This window comes from Aulonocara sp. 'chitande type north' Nkhata Bay, linkage group LG2 (assembly GCF_057382095.1).
Source record: "Aulonocara sp. 'chitande type north' Nkhata Bay isolate Kocher_YH1m ecotype deep benthic linkage group LG2, A_spYH_male_GT1.1, whole genome shotgun sequence".
Lineage (NCBI taxonomy): Eukaryota > Metazoa > Chordata > Actinopteri > Cichliformes > Cichlidae > Aulonocara > Aulonocara sp. 'chitande type north' Nkhata Bay.
In genome coordinates this window covers 5,713,626-5,734,890 of record NC_141345.1, presented here as the reverse complement: position 1 = coordinate 5,734,890, position 21,265 = coordinate 5,713,626, and the positions used below count along the sequence as shown (strand labels likewise).

At 41.4% G+C, this 21,265-nt stretch overlaps 2 protein-coding genes and 1 long non-coding RNA gene across 3 annotated transcripts; 2 read left to right on the top strand and 1 right to left on the bottom strand.

Moving 5' to 3' along the window:
* Positions 1 to 8,379: 8,379 nt before the first annotated feature.
* On the top strand, positions 8,380 to 17,781 carry LOC147337345 (TBC1 domain family member 2A-like). The gene is made up of 6 exons (XM_086264387.1): positions 8,380 to 8,766; positions 12,248 to 12,435; positions 12,523 to 12,643; positions 12,728 to 12,913; positions 17,129 to 17,250; positions 17,580 to 17,781. Exons 1-6 carry the CDS (start codon positions 8,380 to 8,382, stop codon positions 17,779 to 17,781), a joined length of 1,206 nt encoding a protein of 401 aa, XP_086120513.1.
* On the top strand, positions 13,634 to 15,345 carry LOC147337347 (uncharacterized). The gene is made up of 2 exons (XM_086303966.1): positions 13,634 to 13,908; positions 14,799 to 15,345. Exons 1-2 carry the CDS (start codon positions 13,649 to 13,651, stop codon positions 15,067 to 15,069), a joined length of 531 nt encoding a protein of 176 aa, XP_086160092.1. The 5' UTR covers positions 13,634 to 13,648; the 3' UTR covers positions 15,070 to 15,345.
* On the bottom strand, positions 15,405 to 17,008 carry LOC147337346 (uncharacterized). The gene is made up of 2 exons (XR_015130754.1): positions 16,511 to 17,008; positions 15,405 to 15,673 (listed from the first exon to the last, which is right to left on the bottom strand). It is a non-coding gene; the product is annotated as an uncharacterized LOC147337346 (long non-coding RNA).
* Positions 17,782 to 21,265: the final 3,484 nt, after the last annotated feature.

The window sequence follows — 21,265 nt, the reverse complement described above, 5'->3', positions numbered from 1 at the left end:
TGGAAATCGATCAGAGCTGTAATGAGTAAAGGGCCCAACTGCACCACAACTGAAAGAGTAATTTTATGACTCACCTCCTCAAAGTTTCCAATTAATTGTGTGGCGTGAGTGTCCTGTTATGAAATGCGTGTCTGTGCTGCAGGTGATCTTCAGATACACTCTGGCTCTGTTCAAATACAAAGAGGACGACATCCTGAAGATTCACGACAGCGTGGAGATCTACCAGTACCTACGCTTCTTCACAAAGACCGTCTCCAATGCCAGGTACGCACTCGCCTCCACCCGCCTTAATCTACGAGCTGTTACACTCTCAGAAGTGTAGCGGATGTAGCTGTTGAATCTTTGAGCTTCAAACCCTTTTTACTGAAATTTTGTGAGAAGTTTAAATTTCCCTGATCACAGTAACAACGATTTAAAGATTTTTAAGTATCTGCAGCTCTCGGATACATGTGGTCCAGTCAGTCCAGTATTTCCTGCTCAAACTGCAGTACCTGAAGTATCAAGCAGCATAAAACAGAAACACTCAAGCTGATCAGTTTCCAGTTCCTCTGTGTTGGTGATCGAGTCCTTTCCACCTGCGTGTGTCCATGCAGGAAGCTGACCAGCATCGCCTTCAACGACATGAACCCATTCCCCAGCCGGCTGCTGAGGAACCGGCGAGTGCTCCACCTGGAGCGCCTGCAGGCGGAGCTGCGTGAGCTGGAGGAGCAGCACAAGGAGTTCATCACCGAGAGCGTCGTACGGAAAGACAAAGAGCTCGACGTCATGGTGAGCGAGGACGACGAGGACCTCTGATCACACGGGACGCTTCAGCTGCTCACTTCGAGACGACGATGAGTTTTCCATGAGTTCAAGAGAATTTTACTAAACCGGCTGTTAACTGGTTTCCTTCACACCAAACACAGGATTGTGTCAGGTTCACCATCTCTACTAACACTACAAGGAAACAGACGCATACAGATTTAACTGCATCACATCTCTGAAACAAGCTTGCAGTAAACAAATGTGTACTGTGTTCACGTGTGTAATAAGTCAGGCTGCAGAAATGTGCAGATGTATTTCAGTGAATTCATTTGGATTAATATGTGATAGCTTATTTATTTCATTGCATCTTTTGCTTTATACCTAAAAATGCGTGACATTTCTAAATGTAGTCACATCCCTATGAAACATGGTTGATTATCAGCTGTAGTCACAGCTGGTGATAAAGTAATTAAAATGTCCAGCTATTCAAAAATAGGGCATTCTGCACAATGAGTACTTTTTGGTACTTGAAGTATATTTTGATGCTGATGCTTCAGGGCATTGTGCTGCATTGTCGAAGCTCTCTGGGCTTCCGGTTAGAACGACCTCACAGTGTTTTATTTTGATCTGGTGTAAAGTGCATTGTGCAGAAATGACAGCATGATAGTCACATGATAAAACTGACTTTTCTTTTTTTTTTTTAAATTTTACTGGGTGTGCATCTTGTTCAAATGTCTTTTTCAGCATTTGTACATAAATATTCTGTATATAAATATTTGATTTTCATTTATTTTACAGAGTCCTTTATTTTGTTTCACAAATATGACATTCATGTCAAATGACATCTGCAGACTTTATAATGACCAGCAGGGGGCAGTGTATTGCAGTCTATGAGAACATTTACTGAGACCTGTTTCATGCACTAGTTTCATGTCTCATTGAATCCAACATGATGTTGATTTTGTAAATTAAGGTCACATGTTCATCACATCTAATTTCAAAACACTGATCAATTTTAAAAAAAAATGAATTCCATACCAATTGCAGGAATAAAATAGGAATAAATAACAAATGAGAAATACATACAAAACAAGAGAAAGGCACACATGAGAGAACAGGTCACATGACAGCACAGCATTATCTACCCACAATTTGAACTAAATAACAGATAGCACAGGCAATGAAAACAAACGGAAATCAGAGTAAAATTTAAAAACTTTTATTGATGTTAACTTGAAGTGCTGAATTAGCCCTGTTGTCAGTTCAAATCACTTCAATCTATAGCGCACTTTAAGGTCTTTAGACCTTGAAAAGGAATACACTGCAAGGTAAGCTTGCAGCATCTTACTTTAAGGTCAACTGTGAAACTTTGTGGAAAGCCTGAGACAAGTTGATGAGTCAGTGAAGCGCACTTCCTTCTGATGACGGCTATACTGAGGTGAGTTTTTAAGCATATCCTGAACTTTATTCATTATTAGACTTCTGACACCTGGCAAATAAACTCTCACGCGATATGAGAACATAACAGCAAAAAGCCAGTAGCTGGTACATGAATGGATAAAAATTGGATCCCTCTTAGATTGAATTGGTTGCCCTCTTATATTACGTTGTTTTGCACCTAACCGCATCCACTGAATTAATGCAGTTTTCAGGACAGTAAAAACAGAGAACTCTGATATACACAATTTCTGATTGCTGATAGTGTTTCTTAATGCAAAATGGGCTTCCATTTAAAATGCAATTGCTTTATGTTCGATCTTTAGTGAAGAAGGGTCATTTTTGATTCTGTGGACAAGGGATGCAAATGGAATGTGAAGGCAACAGGTAGTAGGGTGAATTAGGGTTTCGTGTGGTCTTCAGTGCATGAATTTTATTGCCACTTTATTTCAACTTTTTATTAATGTACTCAAAAGAAAAACAAGAACCACAAAGGAGATTCTTGTGATTCTTGTTTGTGCTATCTGTTTGTGAAAGAAAGCACATTTTACCACATCATACTGTGTTTGCTGCCATTTATTTTACTCGTCCTGCCTGAGTGTCTGGGCTGCGTTTGTCTGTGCACCTTTGTTCTGGCCTTCTGCTGATGGGTTTCACATGCTGGGCTTTCCCTCTTGGTCCACACCCAGCAGCCTGCTGCTGACCACACACAGCCTACAAACTGATCCATCCATGCATCCATCCATGCATGCATGGCCTGGTTATTGTTGAGTTATCACCTCCAGCTCCTTGCTCATAACCAGGTAGATACTGGGCTGGGCCTGATCTCTGAGCTCAATAACAATGACAAAAATGCCAAACACTTTACTCTTCATGGTAAAAAATGTTTATAATACAGTAAAAACTGGATGTAGCCAAAATCAGTGTTTTATATACAGTGTAAGTGAACAACATTGCTACACTGCTGGTGTTTGATTGATAGAGGCTTTCTTTATAAGAACTATGATATCATTTCTTTTGCTGATTAACAGTTTTTATATAATTTTTATATCATATATAGCTTTCAAGAAGCCAAAGATCACTGGACGAAAAGACTACAGACCTGTGGCTCTGACATCTGGTCAGGAAGTCTTTTGAGCGCCTGGTTCTCTCCTATCTTAAGACCCTCACGGCCCCCCTCCTGGACCCCCTGCAGTTTGCATACAGAGCCAACAGGTCTGTAGACGATGCCATCAACATGGCCCTACACTTTGTCCTGCAGAATCTATGCTAGGATCCTGTTTGTGGACTTCAGCTCTACCTTCAACACCATCCTTTCAGACCTTCTTCAAGGATTGCTTTCCCAGATGAATGTGCCTGATCCCATCTGCCGGTGGATCACTGACTTCCTGACGGACAGGAAGCAACCAGTGAGGCTGGGGAAGAATGTCTTGGACTCCCGGACCATCAGCACGAGCTCCCCTCAGGGCTGTGTTCTTTCTTCTATGCCCTTCTCCCTGTACACCAACTGCCGCACCTCCAACCACCAGTCTGTCAAATTAATTAAGCTTGCAGATGACACCACCATTATTGGACTCCTCTCAGACGGGGATAAGTCTGCCTACAGGATGGAGGCTGAACATCTGGCGTCCTGATGCAGCCGCAACAACCAGGTGCTGAATAAGTGTTATTTTCATTTACCACTGGCCCAAGTACATTTTTATTGGCTTGTGAACAAAGCTGTAGTTTTTGTATTTTTAAATATTAACGCAATTTAATTGAGACATTATTTATATTATTTCACTTTCAATGTGAAAAATGCTGGAAAAACGTTGAAAATAATGGTCACCCCTGTTCGCTGCAATGTAAAATAGTACAACTGCTGTCAGCCTTCATTAAGTTGCATCATTTAAACATTTGCATATTTTTATTCAACTTCTGCAGGATGCTTTGATGAAAGACTCCCTTTTCCCAAGTAGAGGCTTTACTAGAGGTCACAGGAACAGCGCTGCTGTTTTGGATGCGGAAAAATGTTGTCTTTCACTCTACCTGAGCTCAGTGTTTCAGTAAGGGCTCCGCCTCATTGTAGCTGACGCTGAAATGTTTGTGTGGGTTGCCATGACAACACCAGAAGTGCATCTGAGATCGTGTCCAAATTCATGGGCTGCATCCTCCTGAGGACTCGGTGTTCTGACAAAACGTCTTACTTTGGCAAAACGTCCTACCGTAAGTAGTTCATGCGTTCTCGGCGGCTCTAGTGACCCTCGAACTCTCGGCTAGCTATCGAGGTGGTGGATAACATACGTCTCCCCCACAAGAGCACGAACCTACAACTTTTCTACTACTGGTTTTACAAGGCGTACACGGTAAAAACATTATGCTGTTATTTGTTAAGCACTTGTGCACCTTGTGAAAAGAAATAAGTGGCTGAGATGGATGTCATATGTGCTATTGATATTATTTTACTCGTTTCTAGTTTTCACGGTGCTCCATGATTGTGAGAGGAATAAAAAAGAATTGTGGACATCAGTACGAAGCATGGATTCTTTTGACCAGAGTAGATACACTGGTCCCTTGAATATACTAATCTTTTTGAGGTGGGTGACTGTTCCTGTGTATTTACAGAAACAATGGTTGTGATAACCTCAGCTGTTTCAGAGGGTGACTGTTCGTTGCTTTGCGCACTTTTAAATCTGTATACAATGGTTTGTTCCCTTTTTGTGTTCTGAGGTTTAAACAAAGATGTACTAGATGTATTATACCAGTCCCTCGAATCTACAAATCTTTTAGATGTGGATGACTGTTCATTTTCATCTGTGTTTACAGAAACACTGGGTGTTGGAACCTCAGTAGTTTCTTTTTGGCTGACAGACTCTGGAGCTGTACAAGAGGAATAAAGAGCTGCAATGCTTTTGTGAACCTGACCTGGGAAGGGAGAGAAATATATTTTTGTTTTGTTTTTGTTTGTCTTCTTGTTTTATTTGATTCCTTGTGGGATTTGGATCCAACAAGTAAAGTATGCATATTATGCACACACACAAACACACATGCAGCTATTACCATTTCTTGTATTCTTGAATAAAGACATTGATCTGACACATTTAAAATGCAGCCAATTGTTTTTATTGTTATATTATTAAGAAAAAAGAAAAGGTGGGGTTGGGGGGATGTAAAGAAGAGCTTAAAGGAAAGGGCTAGAGGAGAGAAAACCCCAACAATTAGCAGGGCATTTTTTTACTTGGACAAATTGTTAATAAAGTTTCCATATCTGTAACAATGATGACAGTATAATTGTTTATAAACAATTATATTGACAATTATATGTGTCCAGTATGTTGGCTCATTTTCTTTTACTTTTTGCATTTGAAAATAAAAGTTGGGCTGATTTTGACACCATTACAAGAAGTGTTGTTAATGATTCTTTTTGAATTAAAATCAGGTTACCACAAATTGTTTTTTAATTTAATTTCATTTGAAATGTTTGTCAGTGGGTAAACAATTCGTAATGCAAAGTCAGAAACATCGAGTTATTCTTGTACTGCATGCTTGCAATAAATAAGTTGTCCTAACAGTCAGTCAAAGGAGCTTGGAAAGAAAAGCGTCTGGACTTCTTTGAGTTGAAGTGACTGATATATATATTTTTTGTCTGTTTGTTTTGTTGGTTTTTGTTTTTTGCCCTTTATCACCATTCCTCTTCCCTGCTGTTTTTCTTTCCCTCTTTCTTTCTCCCCTTTCTTTCCCCCAGTCATGTCTGTCCTATGTGTAGCAAGTGAAAATAAAATAAACAATAAAAACAAAGGTGAATCAAATAGACCAATACGGCAAGGCCGGGATGGTCCATTTGGTAAAGTAAATCCGTTAGTTATATTTAACATAATGTTAAATGGCAACATTCTGTTTACAATGTTACCATTTTACATTGTGTTAAATGGTAACATTCTGTTTACAATGTTACCATTTTACATTGTGTTAAATGGTAACATTCTGTTTACAATGTTACCATTTAACATTGTGTTAAATGGTAACATTCTGTTTACAATGTTACCATTTAACATTATGTTAAATGGTAACATTCTGTTTACAATGTTACCATTTTACATTGTGTTAAATGGTAACATTCTGTTTACAATGTTACCATTTAACATTATGTTAAATGGTAACATTCTGTTTACAATGTTACCATTTTACATTATGTTAAATGGTAACATTCTGTTTACAATGTTACCATTTTACATTGTGTTAAATGGTAACATTCTGTTTACAATGTTACCATTTACATTATGTTAAATTGTAACATTATGTTTACGATGTTACCATTTTACATTATGTTAAATTGTCAGTAGGCCTGGTACCGGAACCGGTACTGGACCCCCTTTTACTTTCAGCCATCAGAAGAGGGTACACTGTGGTCATAACAATACTCAGACTGTAGCATTTAAAGGTCCCAAAGTGTACCAGGAAAATATCCCCCGCACGATTACACCAGCAGCCTGAATTGTGAATGTGAGGGAGGATGGATCCATGCTTTCATGTTGTTCACTCCAGGCTGATATAAAAATGATATAACTAATACTACTTCTACTAATAATGACAATAACAACAAAATAATAATAATAGTTTCAAAAATACCAGTAATAATAATAACAATAACAACATAAACAACAACATTACTACTACTAATAATAATAAAGATAAACAAATGTATTAAAAAATTAATAATGATAATAATAATAATAAAACTGATCATAACAGTAACAATATCAATCATAACAACAACAGTACTAACAACAATAATAACAATAACAATGAAGGTGTTGCTGCAGATCTGAGTCCCGACTCTGCTGCCTTTCTAGTGCGGCAAAGAAAGTAAGAAATAGAAAAAGAAAAACACAAATAAACTGAGTGTGAGGGTTTTTCTACAAGTTACACTGAATATTTGCACAGACATGCTGACTGTTTGCTGGGAGACGTCACCTGTCTTTTATAGAATAGCAGGTAAGCTGTTCTCTGCCGCTGCTCACACACAGACTCACACGTGGTCTGGCAGACCAACTCGTCATCGTACGTGAGCCGGCTGTCTGTGACGTCGTCTCTTCCGCTCATCTGGTGAACGCCGTCACAGACGTAATGTCCTGAGAGGAGAAGGCGCACTTATTAACGTCTCATAAACTTTCAAAGCTGACCTGCATTCAGCACATGTAAAGTTTCTAGCCCAAGTCACACTACCTAGAGTTGGCTGACGGCACCAAGTGCACTGGAGTTGCAGAGCAAAGAGGGGAGGCAGAGTTTTGCTTGATGGACAGCAGGGGGCAGTGCCACAAAACAACCTTGAAACAGGCACTGTACATCCCATCGTATCCACAAGACATCTTCTCTGTGAAAGCAGCTACCTCAAATGGAGCAACTATGATCTTCAAGCAAGGAAAAGACACCCTGCGACACAAAGACGGTACAAGGTTCCCAATATATGAGTACAACAGACTGTACTACCTACAAACAGTAAACACTGAAGGTAAAGACCAGTGTAAGGGTTGCTATGACATGCAAACATGGCATGAAATTCTTGGTCACTGTAATTATGATGACATTCAGAAATTACAGGGGGTTGTTGATGGTATGGCAATCAAAGGAAAAACAGACAAATCTGTCTTGCATTGTGAAGTGTGCACACAGGGAAAGTTTGTTCAAACTAGAAACAGGGACCCTGATGCACGAGCCAAAACCGCCTTAGAGCTGGTACACACAGATCTAGCTGGTCCAGTAGACTCAGAGTCCAGAGATGGATATAGATTTGCACTATCATTCACTGATGACTATTCCAGTGCAGTGTTTGTGTATTTTCTGAAAAATAAGAGTGACACAGCAAAAGCAACACAGAAGTTTTTGGCTGATACAGCCCCGTATGGGCAAGTTAAATGTATCAGGTCTGACAATGGAACAGAGTTTATGGGAAATGAGTATCAGGCACTCCTTAGCAAAAATGGAATCAGGCATGAGACCTCAGCACCATACTCACCACACCAAAATGGTACTGCAGAACGCAATTGGCGTACTCTTTTTGATATGGCCAGGTGTATGTTAATAGAGAAACAGTTACCTAAAGAGTTGTGGACTTACGCAGTGCAAACAGCAGCTGTAGTGAGGAATAGATGTTTTAACAGACGCACAGAACAGACACCATATTTAATGCTGACAGGAAGAAGGCCAAACCTTTCCAGGATGCAGACATTTGGGTCAGTGTGTTATGCCTACAGGCAGAACAAGAGAAAACTAGACTCAAGGTGTGAGAAAGGAATTTTTGTTGGATATGACAAGAACAGTCCAGCTTATATGGTCTACTACCCGGGCAGTGGGAAAGTACAGAAGCATAGACTGGTGAAGTTTGAGACTAAAACAAGAGTAGAGAGACAAACACAGACTGACAAGGTGCCAGATGATGAGGGTGACTTTGAGACACCAAACAGGTTCACCAAGACCAGAGAACAGACTGATGTGAGTACAGAACACACAGATACTCAGGAACAGATCCCAGTAAGCATGTCTGAGATGAGCAGCCAGTCACAGGAGAATGAACTCGACTGCGAGGCTGCAAGGTATCCTTCCAGAGTGAGAAAGAGGCCTGGGTATTTAAGTGAATATGTTACTGATAAGGAGGATTGTGATCAAGTACTTACAAACATGGATTATTGTTACAGAGCAATGTGTAACATTCCCCAAACATTCAAGGAAGCAATAACTTCATCTAACTCAGAGAAATGGGTCAGTGCAATGGATGAAGAGATGCAATCACTAAGAGAAAATGACACATTTACCTTAACCACTTTGCCTGAGGGTAAGAAGACAGTGGGGGGTAGATGGGTGTACGCAGTCAAAAACAATGTTGATGGATCTGAGAAGTACAAGGCACGTTATGTTGCTAAAGGATATAGTCAGAGGATAGGTGTGGATTATGAAGAAACATTTTCCCCTACTGCTAACCTGACTAGTATCAGAGTGTTGATGCAAAAGGCAGCACAAGAAAACATGCTTTTACACCAGATGGATGTTAAAGCTGCCTATCTTCATGCACCAATAGATTGTGAGGTATTCATGGAACAACCTGAGGGTTATGAGGTAAAATCCGACACAAATGAAAAACTGGTGTGCAAGTTGAAAAAGTCGCTATATGGGCTAAAACAATCAGGCCGGAATTGGAACAAGTTGTTGCATGAATATCTGAGTGAGAACAACTTTGTGCAAAACCCCGCTGACCATTGTGTTTACACAAAAATGACAGAAAATAAGAAGGTGATTCTGATTGTATGGGTAGATGACCTGATCATTGCTGCTAGTGATGAAAGTGAACTAACTGTTGTGAAGAAAATGCTTGCAGCAAAATTCAAAATGAAGGATTTGGGTAAACTGAGACATTTCATTGGTATAGATTTTGACCAGAGTGATAACTGTGTAAAAATGTCACAAAAACAATATGTGGAAAAAATACTTGAAAGATTCAACATGCAGGATTGTAAAGAAAGACAGACACCTTGTGAGCAAAAACTGAACTATGCTGATGATGCAGAAAAGATGAGTGATGTCAAAAGGTACAGAGAGGCAGTTGGTAGTCTGATCTATTTGGCTACATGCACAAGACCGGACTTGAGTTTTATAGTCAGTAAACTTTCACAGTACTTTACTGAGCCAACTGAAGACAAATGGACTACAGTAAAACATGTACTGAGTAGGGCTGGGCCATATTATACCGTTCACGGTAATACCGGTATAATGTTAGGCAACAATAGGAAAATGAAATATCGCGATAGAATATGAGTAAAACGCGCATGCGCAGTGCCTTTGTTTTCATACGCACACGGCCGATTGTTGAGTGAAACAGATGAACCAGAATTGGTTTGTAAAAATGGTGCAACTTCAGTGATGTGGAACTGGTTTGGTGTTTGTCCGTCAGATACACGACAAAGCACATTTTTTTGCAGAACATGCAAGCGGCCGTCGTTATTGTCGTATTTGTCGGACTAAGATGCTCTTAAATCTGGGAGTAATCTGGGTCCTAAACTCCTTAATACTTCAGTTCAAACGAACACTGCAACTTTAATAAAACGATCAGCATTGCTGCTTTACCAGGTGTAACTATGAAGTTTAACTTCCAGGCATCCATTAAAACAAAATTTATTACATTTAACAGAGTTAGAAGTTAGCGGGAAGCTAGCGGAAGTTAGCTCGCTAGTTACCTAAGCATGATATTGCATGTTCTGACGGAGAGATTTCTGAAAAAAATCAAACGTACAGCTCTGCTATCACTTCCAACATAAATGAAGACAGGAAACTAAACAGCAGTGACGTTTGTAGGGTTACTGAAGTTGGGCTAGCTGGTATATAATGATGTGCTACGTAATCGCTAGCGACACAGCTATGTTAGCATAACATAAACAGGGAAGCTGGAGGACGAACACTAACACTTTTCCACTTATAAAAGTTAACGTTAAGGTTCCTCATGGTTAGAGACAAATGCAATCGCATGGCAGGGTGCTGTAAACAGACCAAACTTCAGTCAGGAGAACAACTGAGATAATCCATCCACAATACGAGGTTAGTCATTAATATACTGCAACAACATGGGAATAGAGCAGCTGCCAGAGAATTCAACATTAATGAATCAATGGTACAGAAGTGGAGGAAGCAAGAAGAATGAGTTTAATAAAGTTTGATTTATCTGACTGCTTTGTTTCGCTTGATGTGCCTTATAATCCCGTGCACCTTATGGTCCGAAAAATACGTATTGCATACTGCAGTTTAATTTTGCAAAGCACCTCTTTTTAACTTCAGTGGATATTATATATGGTTATGCTCAGGATATGTCAGCCCATTTCTACTGGAAATGCCTTTTGGTTAAACTTTCAGCAAGGAATTTGTATTTGCACTGTTACATTTTTATAAAGCTTTAATGTACATAAAAACCAGCTTCTTATTTAAGTGAAAATAAATGGAAGGTTTTCTTTTTGCGCTAGTAATGTTGTGGAGTTGTATTTTGTCTCGCATCAATTATATCGTCAGTTATATCGTTATCGCAAATTTTCAAATATATATCGTGATAAATATTTTTGGCCATATCGCCCTGCTCTAGTACTGAGGTATCTGAAAGGGACAACCGAGAAAGAACTGTGTTACAGGAAATGTGACAACAAAGAACTGAGGTTGTGGGCATACAGCGATGCTGATTGGGCAGCTGATGTAACAGACAGACGGAGTACAACTGGTTATTCCATAAGCTTGTCTGTAGATGGTCCTTTAATCTCATGGAAAACCAAAAGACAACCTACTGTTGCATTATCTACCTGTGAAGCGGAGTACATGGCTTTAGCTGCGACCCTACAAGAAGTTTTGTACCTAATGCAACTGTTACAAGGTATTGATGGACAAAAATATGCACCGCCAAAAGTTCATGAAGATAATCAGGGTGCAATTGCGTTGGCGAAGAATCCTGTGACGAGACAGAGATGTAAACATGTTGACATAAAGTACAACTTTGTGAGATCAACTGTGAGTGCAGGAAAAATAACTCTGGATTATTGTTCAACAGAAGAGATGGTTGCAGATGTAATGACAAAGCCTGCAACAAAAGTTAAGCTGTTCAAGTTTGAGAAGTTTATGTTTGGGCATTAACATGGTATACGAACATGTATACAGTACTGAGGAAGAAACCTTTTGTTTGTTGTTTTTTTTGTTTACTTAAGAGCATCATAATATGAGAGCAAGTGGGGGTGTTGAAATAAGAAGAGAAAATGCTCTCAATTATGGAGACAGTCAAATGGTTTATTTATGTTTGATGTGTGCTTTACATTTGTGTGGCTGTTAATAAAGTTAGCGCGCTCTAGGGGGCGTATGCGTTCATCAAAAAATGGCCGAGGGCTGATGTGTGATTATTCCTCCCAAAATGTCGTTGATGAAGTTAGCTATGCACGTTAGATTTTACTGCGCATTTTCATACCTCTGCCAACAGAGTGCTTTATCCGCACCTGAGCACAGTTGGCTCCTCCTCCTTCCTGTTGGGAATGCTGGCGAGCACTCAGTAATCCTGTTCTGTTTCCAGCTGTGTGAGAAGAGTCGGACAGCTCCTAATCCTGCCTCCAGGCAGGTCCAGCTGGACCTTCACCGAACCCTGACGACCAATCAGCACTTCTCCTCGCCGTCCAGCCCCGCCCTCCAGCAGCTCCGCCGCATCCTTCTGGCCTTCTCCGGGCATAACCCTGCCATTGGCTACTGCCAGGTACTCAACAGGTCAGAACAAAAGTATAAATATTATATCTGAGTTCTTATGTGGACCCGCCTTCCAGGCAGAACCTCACCTTCCATCAATGTCCACAGGTTAGCGGCCCTCGCTCTGCTGGTCCTCCAAAGTGACGAAGACGCCTTCTGGTGTCTGGTGGCAGTGGTGGAAGCCATCATGCCTCAGGACTACTACACCAAGAATCTGGTGGCCTCTCAGGTCAGCAGACACACTCACCTGCTTGCCTGCTGTGATCTGTTTTAGTGATCAGTGAGGCTGATCTCTGTGAGTCTTTGTGCTCAGGCGGACCAGCGCGTGCTAAAGGACTTCATGGCGGAGAAGCTTCCTCGCCTGGCATCTCACTTTGAGGATCACAACATTGACGTCTCTCTGGTCACCTTCAACTGGTTCCTGGTGGTTTTTGTGGAGAGTCTGCCCAGCGACATCCTGATGCCTCTGTGGGACGCCTTCCTGTATGAGGGTACCAAGGTACCATACACCCGAACACACCATGACAGAAATGCAGACAACACTTGAATGCACCACAGTAGTGTCCATGGAAACAAAAATGATTTTGTTTTCACCTTTAGATGTCTTTATTTACATTTTAGGAGTAATAAGACATTGTTTACTAAGCATGGGGAACTGTCATGTGACATGAAATAGGAGTGGGAAAGCAGATCATTCTAGTAACGACCTCACAGTCTACCACAAGCAGCGTAAATCCAGACGATGAGCGGGACAATGGCTTTGGGCTTGTTTCTGCAATGTGACAAATGCAGCACAGCTTTTACATCGTTTGTCTCAGGAAATAAAATCACAGTTCAGACACAGAAATATATACCACACAGGGATAAATGCTGACAACAGCTTCAGCCACGTAGATCCAACCCAAAAGTTTAATTTAAACTTAAAGCTCAACTACCAAGTAAGTTAATATTATCTGGCAACTGAGGAACCAAGTGGCTTATTGGAAATCGATCAGAGCTGTAATGAGGAACGCGATGGACGCGAATAAAACGCCCCAAACGCCCCTAATTTGACGCGTGTACATTCGCGTCTCAACACGTGTCCAAGAAAAATCCATCGCGCGTCAAAATATGATATTATGACGCGCGTGAACCGGAAATGTGGGAGGAATGTGGGAGGGAGTTGTGCCAGACCGGTATCTTTGCAAGATGGCAGCTATCGAGCTAGCACTTGAAGAGAGAGTCTCCCTTCTCTATGTACTGTGGAGAGCAGAGCAGCAGCGTAAAAGACGTCCTCGCCGTACCTGGGTCCATCAGGTCCTCCAGAGGCATGAGCAGTTTGGTGAGTTTCACCACTTGCTCCAGGAGCTGCGCCTGGATGACGGCCGATTCCAGCGCTATCACCGTCGGCCAGTTTGAGGACCTGCTTTCCCTCGTCGGTCCCAGCATTGCCCGCCTAGACACCAACTACAGACGCTCAATCCCACCTGCAGAGCGCCTGTCCGTCTGCCTGAGGTTAGTAAAACTATTTAATACGGTAGTCCTTTATTGATATCTGTGCTAATATGCTAATCCATCCAGTTATACACTGCTAACATGGATGTGCTATGCTAACAGTGAATGCTGTCGGTGTTTACTGAAAGCAAACTGTGGTACAGAGACGACTCTTTATAATATTTCTAGTGATACTCAGAAGCTCTCATCAAGTCCCGATTTAATTCGATTTATGCTGTTATCAGTGTTTGAATGATAGCATGGCTGTGGTGTCACATCAACGTATGCGCTCGGTGTTTGCTGATATCAAACTGTAGCATTAGGACCACTGAGTTAACCTTTGTAGTGATACTCACTCCTTTTTATTTAGACCTGGTTTAATTCTGGGATAGTTGAATATTTGTATATAATCCCTGCAGCTGTCAGACTCTATAGCAGGGGTCACAGCCTTTATTAAAACAGAGTTAGATAAAACTGTGAACAGTTTGGTTCATCTCTAGTTACATGGTTCTATCTTGATAAGCTATGTCTTATCACAGATTAATTTTTCAAAAATATTAATGATTTAAGCAAGGAAAGGGCTACATGTCAACATACAACTCTTTATTTCTATTAATGTCTCACTTCATTCCTACCTGATTGACATGTTTAGGAATTATGAGTGATTGGCTCACTGTAGTTGTGAAAGTTGCTACCAATCAAATTATGATATGTTAAAGTTAAAACAAAACACAACTGTTTTAGATATTATCTAATATACATTTTGTAATTATCCTTATAATTACAAAAGGTTTTATGTAAGATTCATGTTTTGTGATTTAAATCTGACATCACAAAAGTATTTTGGAATTTGAATGATGTATTTTGTAACTGCAGTACACATAATACTGATTTTGAACAATTTTGTCCAGGTTCCTTGTCACCGGGGACTCCTTCAGGACCATCGCGTTCAGTTTCAGAGTCGGTGTGTCCACGGTGAGCCAGATCACCCCCCAGGCAGCGACGTCCATCTGGGACTGTCTAGTGGACGACTTCATGGCTGTGCCTTCACCTGGAGACTGGCGGTCCATCACAGAGGGATTCCAGGAGCGCTGGAACTTTCCTCTGTGCTGTGCAGCTCTGGATGGGAAGCACATCCAGACAAAGGCACCCCATATATCATATAGGAGACACACACATTGATATACACTAAATATTCATTTCATTTCTTTTTTGTGGTGCCCAAATTGATGCACCTGCTTGATTTTGTTTAAACAATTATTGCACACTTTCTGTAAATCCAGTAAACTTCTTTTCACTTCTCAAATATCACTGTGTGTGTCTCCTGTATGATATTTAACTGACATTTTTTATTGTAACAACCAACAATTTATACAGGAAAATAATGTCTATTAACAAGGTTGCCCAAACTTCTGCATCCCACTGTATCAGTATATTTTGTCATTAGTATAATATGAAATAAATTCTACATTTGTCAAGTCGTGTGCCAACATTTGCTGTGTAGTAGAACTGAGACATTAGTCATTATAAACATTTATTTGAAATAATATTAAAAGTCTCAAACAGAAAAACATTAAACATAAATATATAAAATATAAGAATTTACAGAGAGACAGGAATAAAAAGGACCAGCTGCTCTCCAGAGCAGGAACAAGGCTGAGGAGGAAATGCTCCATTGGAGACTGGTGTGGCCTCTTCAGGGACTCCAGGATGGCCAGCTCCACCGCCGATGGACCGTCCTGGGACCCGTCCCTCATCTGCCTCGGAGCCGTCCTCCTCTGTGGGCCTGTAAAACAGCACAAAACGCAAAGAAATGAGAAGGCTGCTACTAGATTTTAATTTCAACATTGAAAGAAAAAAAAAAAACAATAACAGGATATAATCAGATTGGTTGTAGATATTTAGTAAAGGTGATCACAAGGGAATCCCACCGACTAAAAAGGTATCAGTGCTTGCTGTACATATCTGTGGGTGCAGCAGCAGGAGCTCAGGGACTGGGGATGCTCTGCTGCAGAATCAGTTGGTTCTATCAATACAGTATTAAATGTTAACAGGTTCGATATAATAATCGTAGAGTAGACAGTGGTCCCTCATTTATTGCAGGGGTTCTCAGAATAACTAGCCCCTGGTCACAGTTCTCACAATTGATTCTCAAAGTGCAAACCTTTGTAGATTGCAAAACGTAAAAGTATTATTATGCCGCGGTTTGTCTTCATCTGCCCGCCACTTTCGTGCGCCTTTTTCCCTCACGGTGCAGGTGTCTATTTCCGAATGAGGCTCATAGTTATGGGTGTTTTTTTGCTGTTTTTTCTATTGGACGCGATGGTTATCAAAACCAAACGTGATAAATTTGGCAAGCGCAGGAGATTTGTCAATCAGGCTGCAGAATGCAATGCTGTACTGTGCAATAAAAAATCAGCGAAAAAGCAAAGCAGTGACGGATGAACAGCGGGACCACTGTGTGCTGTTTATTAATAAACAATAAAATATATTCCTAAATGATAACATGCATAAAAGCAGAACGGTATTTGTACGTCAGTGGGAAAATAGCGGTGGCTTGCTAGCTTTTGTGCGGCTTCCCCGGGTCAGTGAAAACTTTCAAAAGAGAAATGAATGAACTTACCAGGTTGCCCGATCTCTTCACATATCTTCCTCCAAGCTCGGTCCTTTTTATTCCTGTCTCGGTACTGAAAGCAGCTGGTGTTGTACAGCTCCGAGTTGTTTGCTACCGCATTGATTAGCCTTCCCCTCCATTGAAGTATGAAAGGCTTTGGCTGGATCTGCCCCTTTGACCTAGGTAACAGCCACGTCACCAGGCTCCTGATTGGTTGTCGCGGCGCGATTTGACGCTGGAGTTCAGATTTTTCCAACTCGAGCGGTAGACGCGAAACGCGCGTATGCACAAAATGCAACACAAAAACTCACGCGCGTGGTTTTATTCGCGAGTCAAACGCGCCAGACGCGCTACACTGACGCGCGTTTCACGCGTTTTGGCGTTTTCGCGACGCAAATCTGCTTCCGAATTTTCGCGGGACCCGCAATCGCGCGTCATCGCGCCTTTCCATTGACTTTACATGTAAACCTGACGCTCTATTCGCGTCCATCGCGTTCGGTGTGAACACACCGTAAAGGGCCCAACTGCACCACAACTGAAAGAGTAATTTATGACTCACCTCCTCAAAGTTTCCAATTAATTGTGTGGCGTGAGTGTCCTGTTATGAAATGCGTGTCTGTGCTGCAGGTGATCTTCAGATACACTCTGGCTCTGTTCAAATACAAAGAGGACGACATCCTGAAGATTCACGACAGCGTGGAGATCTACCAGTACCTACGCTTCTTCACAAAGACCGTCTCCAATGCCAGGTACGCACTCGCCTCCACCCGCCTTAATCTACGAGCTGTTACACTCTCAGAAGTGTAGCGGATGTAGCTGTTGAATCTTTGAGCTTCAAACCCTTTTTACTGAAATTTTGTGAGAAGTTTAAATTTCCCTGATCACAGTAACAACGATTTAAAGATTTTTAAGTATCTGCAGCTCTCGGATACATGTGGTCCAGTCAGTCCAGTATTTCCTGCTCAAACTGCAGTACCTGAAGTATCAAGCAGCATAAAACAGAAACACTCAAGCTGATCAGTTTCCAGTTCCTCTGTGTTGGTGATCGAGTCCTTTCCACCTGCGTGTGTCCATGCAGGAAGCTGACCAGCATCGCCTTCAACGACATGAACCCATTCCCCAGCCGGCTGCTGAGGAACCGGCGAGTGCTCCACCTGGAGCGCCTGCAGGCGGAGCTGCGTGAGCTGGAGGAGCAGCACAAGGAGGTCATCACCGAGAGCGTCGTACGGAAAGACAAAGAGCTCGACGTCATGGTGAGCGAGGACGACGAGGACCTCTGATCACACGGGACGCTTCAGCTGCTCACTTCGAGACGACGATGAGTTTTCCATGAGTTCAAGAGAATTTCACTAAACCGGCTGTTAACTGGTTTCCTTCACACCAAACACAGGATTGTGTCAGGTTCACCATCTCTACTAACATTACAAGGAAACAGACGCATACAGATTTAACTGCATCACATCTCTGAAACAAGCTTGCAGTAAACAAATGTGTACTGTGTTCACGTGTGTAATAAGTCAGGCTGCAGAAATGTGCAGATGTATTTCAGTGAATTCATTTGGATTAATATGTGATAGCTTATTTATTTCATTGCATCTTTTGCTTTATACCTAAAAATGCGTGACATTTCTAAATGTAGTCACATCCCTATGAAACATGGTTGATTATCACCTGTAGTCACAGCTGGTGATAAAGTAATTAAAATGTCCAGCTATTCAAAAATAGGGCATTCTGCACAATGAGTACTTTTTGGTACTTGAAGTATATTTTGATGCTGATGCTTCAGGGCATTGTGCTGCATTGTCGAAGCTCTCTGGGCTTCCGGTTAGAACGACCTCACAGTGTTTTATTTTGATCTGGTGTAAAGTGCATTGTGCAGAAATGACAGCATGATAGTCACATGATAAAACTGACTTTTCTTTTTTTTTAATTTTACTGGGTGTGCATCTTGTTCAAATGTCTTTTTCAGCATTTGTACATAAATATTCTGTATATAAATATTTGATTTTCATTTATTTTACAGAGTCCTTTATTTTGTTTCACAAATATGACATTCATGTCAAATGACATCTGCAGACTTTATAATGACCAGCAGGGGGCAGTGTATTGCAGTCTATGAGAACATTTACTGAGACCTGTTTCATGCACTAGTTTCATGTCTCATTGAATCCAACATGATGTTGATTTTGTAAATTAAGGTCACATCTTCATCACATCTAATTTCAAAACACTGATCAATTTTTTAAAAAAATGAATTCCATACCAATTGCAGGAATAAAATAGGAATAAATAACAAACGAGAAATACATACAAAACAAGAGAAAGGCACACATGAGAGAACAGGTCACATGACAGCACAGCATTATCTACCCACAATTTGAACTAAATAACAGATAGCACAGGCAATGAAAACAAACGGAAATCAGAATAAATTTAAAAACTTTTATTGATGTTAACTTGAAGTGCTGAATTAGCCCTGTTGTCAGTTCAAATCACTTCAATCTATAGCGCACTTTAAGGTCTTTAGACCTTAAAAAGTAATACACTGCAAGGTAAGCTTGCAGCATCTTACTTTAAGGTCAACTGTGAAACTTTGTGGAAAGCCTGAGACAAGTTGATGAGTCAGTGAAGCGCACTTCCTTCTGATGACGGCTATACTGAGGTGAGTTTTTAAGCATATCCTGAACTTTATTCATTATTAGACTTCTGACACCTGGCAAATAAACTCTCACGTGATATGAGAACATAACAGCAAAAAGCCAGTAGCTGGTACATGAATGGATAAAAATTGGATCCCTCAGGGAGGCGCCACCACTTGATCTTCTCCACCGTCGTGGTTGGTGTTCTTCGTCGTCGTTGGCCAAGGTTGAGTCGGAGATCCATCACAAGTAGCCGATGTTGAGGGCCAATATTGGTTGATGGTATGACTTTTACGTTCGTGACTAGGCTGAGATGGGGTCTTCGGACTAGCCAGTAGTCGATTTGGGTGTCTCTGCCGCCGCTGGAGTACGTGATGAGGTGTGCCGGCTTCTTTTTGAAGAAGGTGTTGGTCACGGCAAGATCGTGGGCCTCTGCGTAGTCCAGTACCCGGCAACCCTCGTCGTTTCTGGTCCCAAATCCTTGGCCGCCATGGAATCGGTGATATCCGTCTCTCCCCTTGCCTACATGTCCATTTAGGTCGCCGCCTACCGCCACGTGTTCCTCAGGGCTAATCGTTTGCAGGTGGTTGTCGAGGGCGCGCCAGAATTCTGTCTTCCCCTCGTCGGGGCAGTTGGTCTGTGGTGCATAGCAGGAGATAATCCGTAGGACGGTCGGGTCGGCGTCGATCTTCACTGACATGATCCGATCCGATATGCGGGTAACTTCGACCACGTTGTGCCGGAGCTTTATTATTAGACTTCTGACACCTGGCAAATAAACTCTCACGCGATATGAGAACATAACAGCAAAAAGCCAGTAGCTGGTACATGAATGGATAAAAATTGGATCCCTCTTAGATTGAATTGGTTGCCCTCTTATATTACGTTGTTTTGAACCTAACCGCATCCACTGAATTAATGCAGTTTTCAGGACAGTAAAAACAGAGAACTCTGATATACACAATTTCTGATTGCTGATAGTGTTTCTTAATGCAAAATGGGCTTCCATTTAAAATGCAATTGCTTTATGTTCGATCTTTAGCGAAGAAGGGTCATTTTTGATTCTGTGGACAAGGGATGCAAATGGAATGTGAAGGCAACAGGTAGTAGGGTGAATTAGGGTTTCGTGTGGTCTTCAGTGCATGAATTTTATTGCCACTTTATTTCAACTTTTTATTAATGTACTCAAAAGAAAAACAAGAACCACAAAGGAGATTCTTGTGATTCTTGTTTGTGCTATCTGTTTGTGAAAGAAAGCACATTTTACCACATCATACTGTGTTTGCTGCCATTTATTTTACTCGTCCTGCCTGAGTGTCTGGGCTGCGTTTGTCTGTGCACCTTTGTTCTGGCCTTCTGCTGATGGGTTTCACATGCTGGGCTTTCCCTCTTGGTCCACACCCAGCAGCCTGCTGCTGACCACACACAGCCTACAAACTGATCCATCCATGCATCCATCCATGCATGCATGGCCTGGTTATTGTTGAGTTATCACCTCCAGCTCCTTGCTCATAACCAGGTAGATACTGGGCTGGGCCTGATCTCTGAGCTCAATAACAATGACAAAAATGCCAAACACTTTACTCTTCATGGTAAAAAATGTTTATAATACAGTAAAAACTGGATGTAGCCAAAATCAGTGTTTTATATACAGTGTAAGTGAACAACATTGCTACACTGCTGGTGTTTGATTGATAGAGGCTTTCTTTATAAGAACTATGATATCATTTCTTTTGCTGATTAACAGTTTTTATATAATTTTTATATCATATATAGCTTTCAAGAAGCCAAAGATCACTGGACGAAAAGACTACAGACCTGTGGCTCTGACATCTGGTCAGGAAGTCTTTTGAGCGCCTGGTTCTCTCCTATCTTAAGACCCTCACGGCCCCCCTCCTGGACCCCCTGCAGTTTGCATACAGAGCCAACAGGTCTGTAGACGATGCCATCAACATGGCCCTACACTTTGTCCTGCAGAATCTATGCTAGGATCCTGTTTGTGGACTTCAGCTCTACCTTCAACACCATCCTTTCAGACCTTCTTCAAGGATTGCTTTCCCAGATGAATGTGCCTGATCCCATCTGCCGGTGGATCACTGACTTCCTGACGGACAGGAAGCAACCA

Excerpts from the sequence above, each read along its gene's own strand:
- LOC147337345 (XM_086264387.1), top strand. The coding sequence starts at position 8,380 with ATGCAGACATTTGGGTCAGTGTGTTATGCCTACAGGCAGAACAAGAGA. Across the intron at positions 8,767-12,247 it reads CTGCAAGGTATCCTTCCAGA|CTGTGTGAGAAGAGTCGGAC; the intron begins GTGAGAAAGAGG and ends TTCTGTTTCCAG. Across the intron at positions 17,251-17,579 it reads AAGACCGTCTCCAATGCCAG|GAAGCTGACCAGCATCGCCT; the intron begins GTACGCACTCGC and ends GTGTCCATGCAG.
- LOC147337347 (XM_086303966.1), top strand. The coding sequence starts at position 13,649 with ATGTACTGTGGAGAGCAGAGCAGCAGCGTAAAAGACGTCCTCGCCGTA. Across the intron at positions 13,909-14,798 it reads CGCCTGTCCGTCTGCCTGAG|GTTCCTTGTCACCGGGGACT; the intron begins GTTAGTAAAACT and ends AATTTTGTCCAG.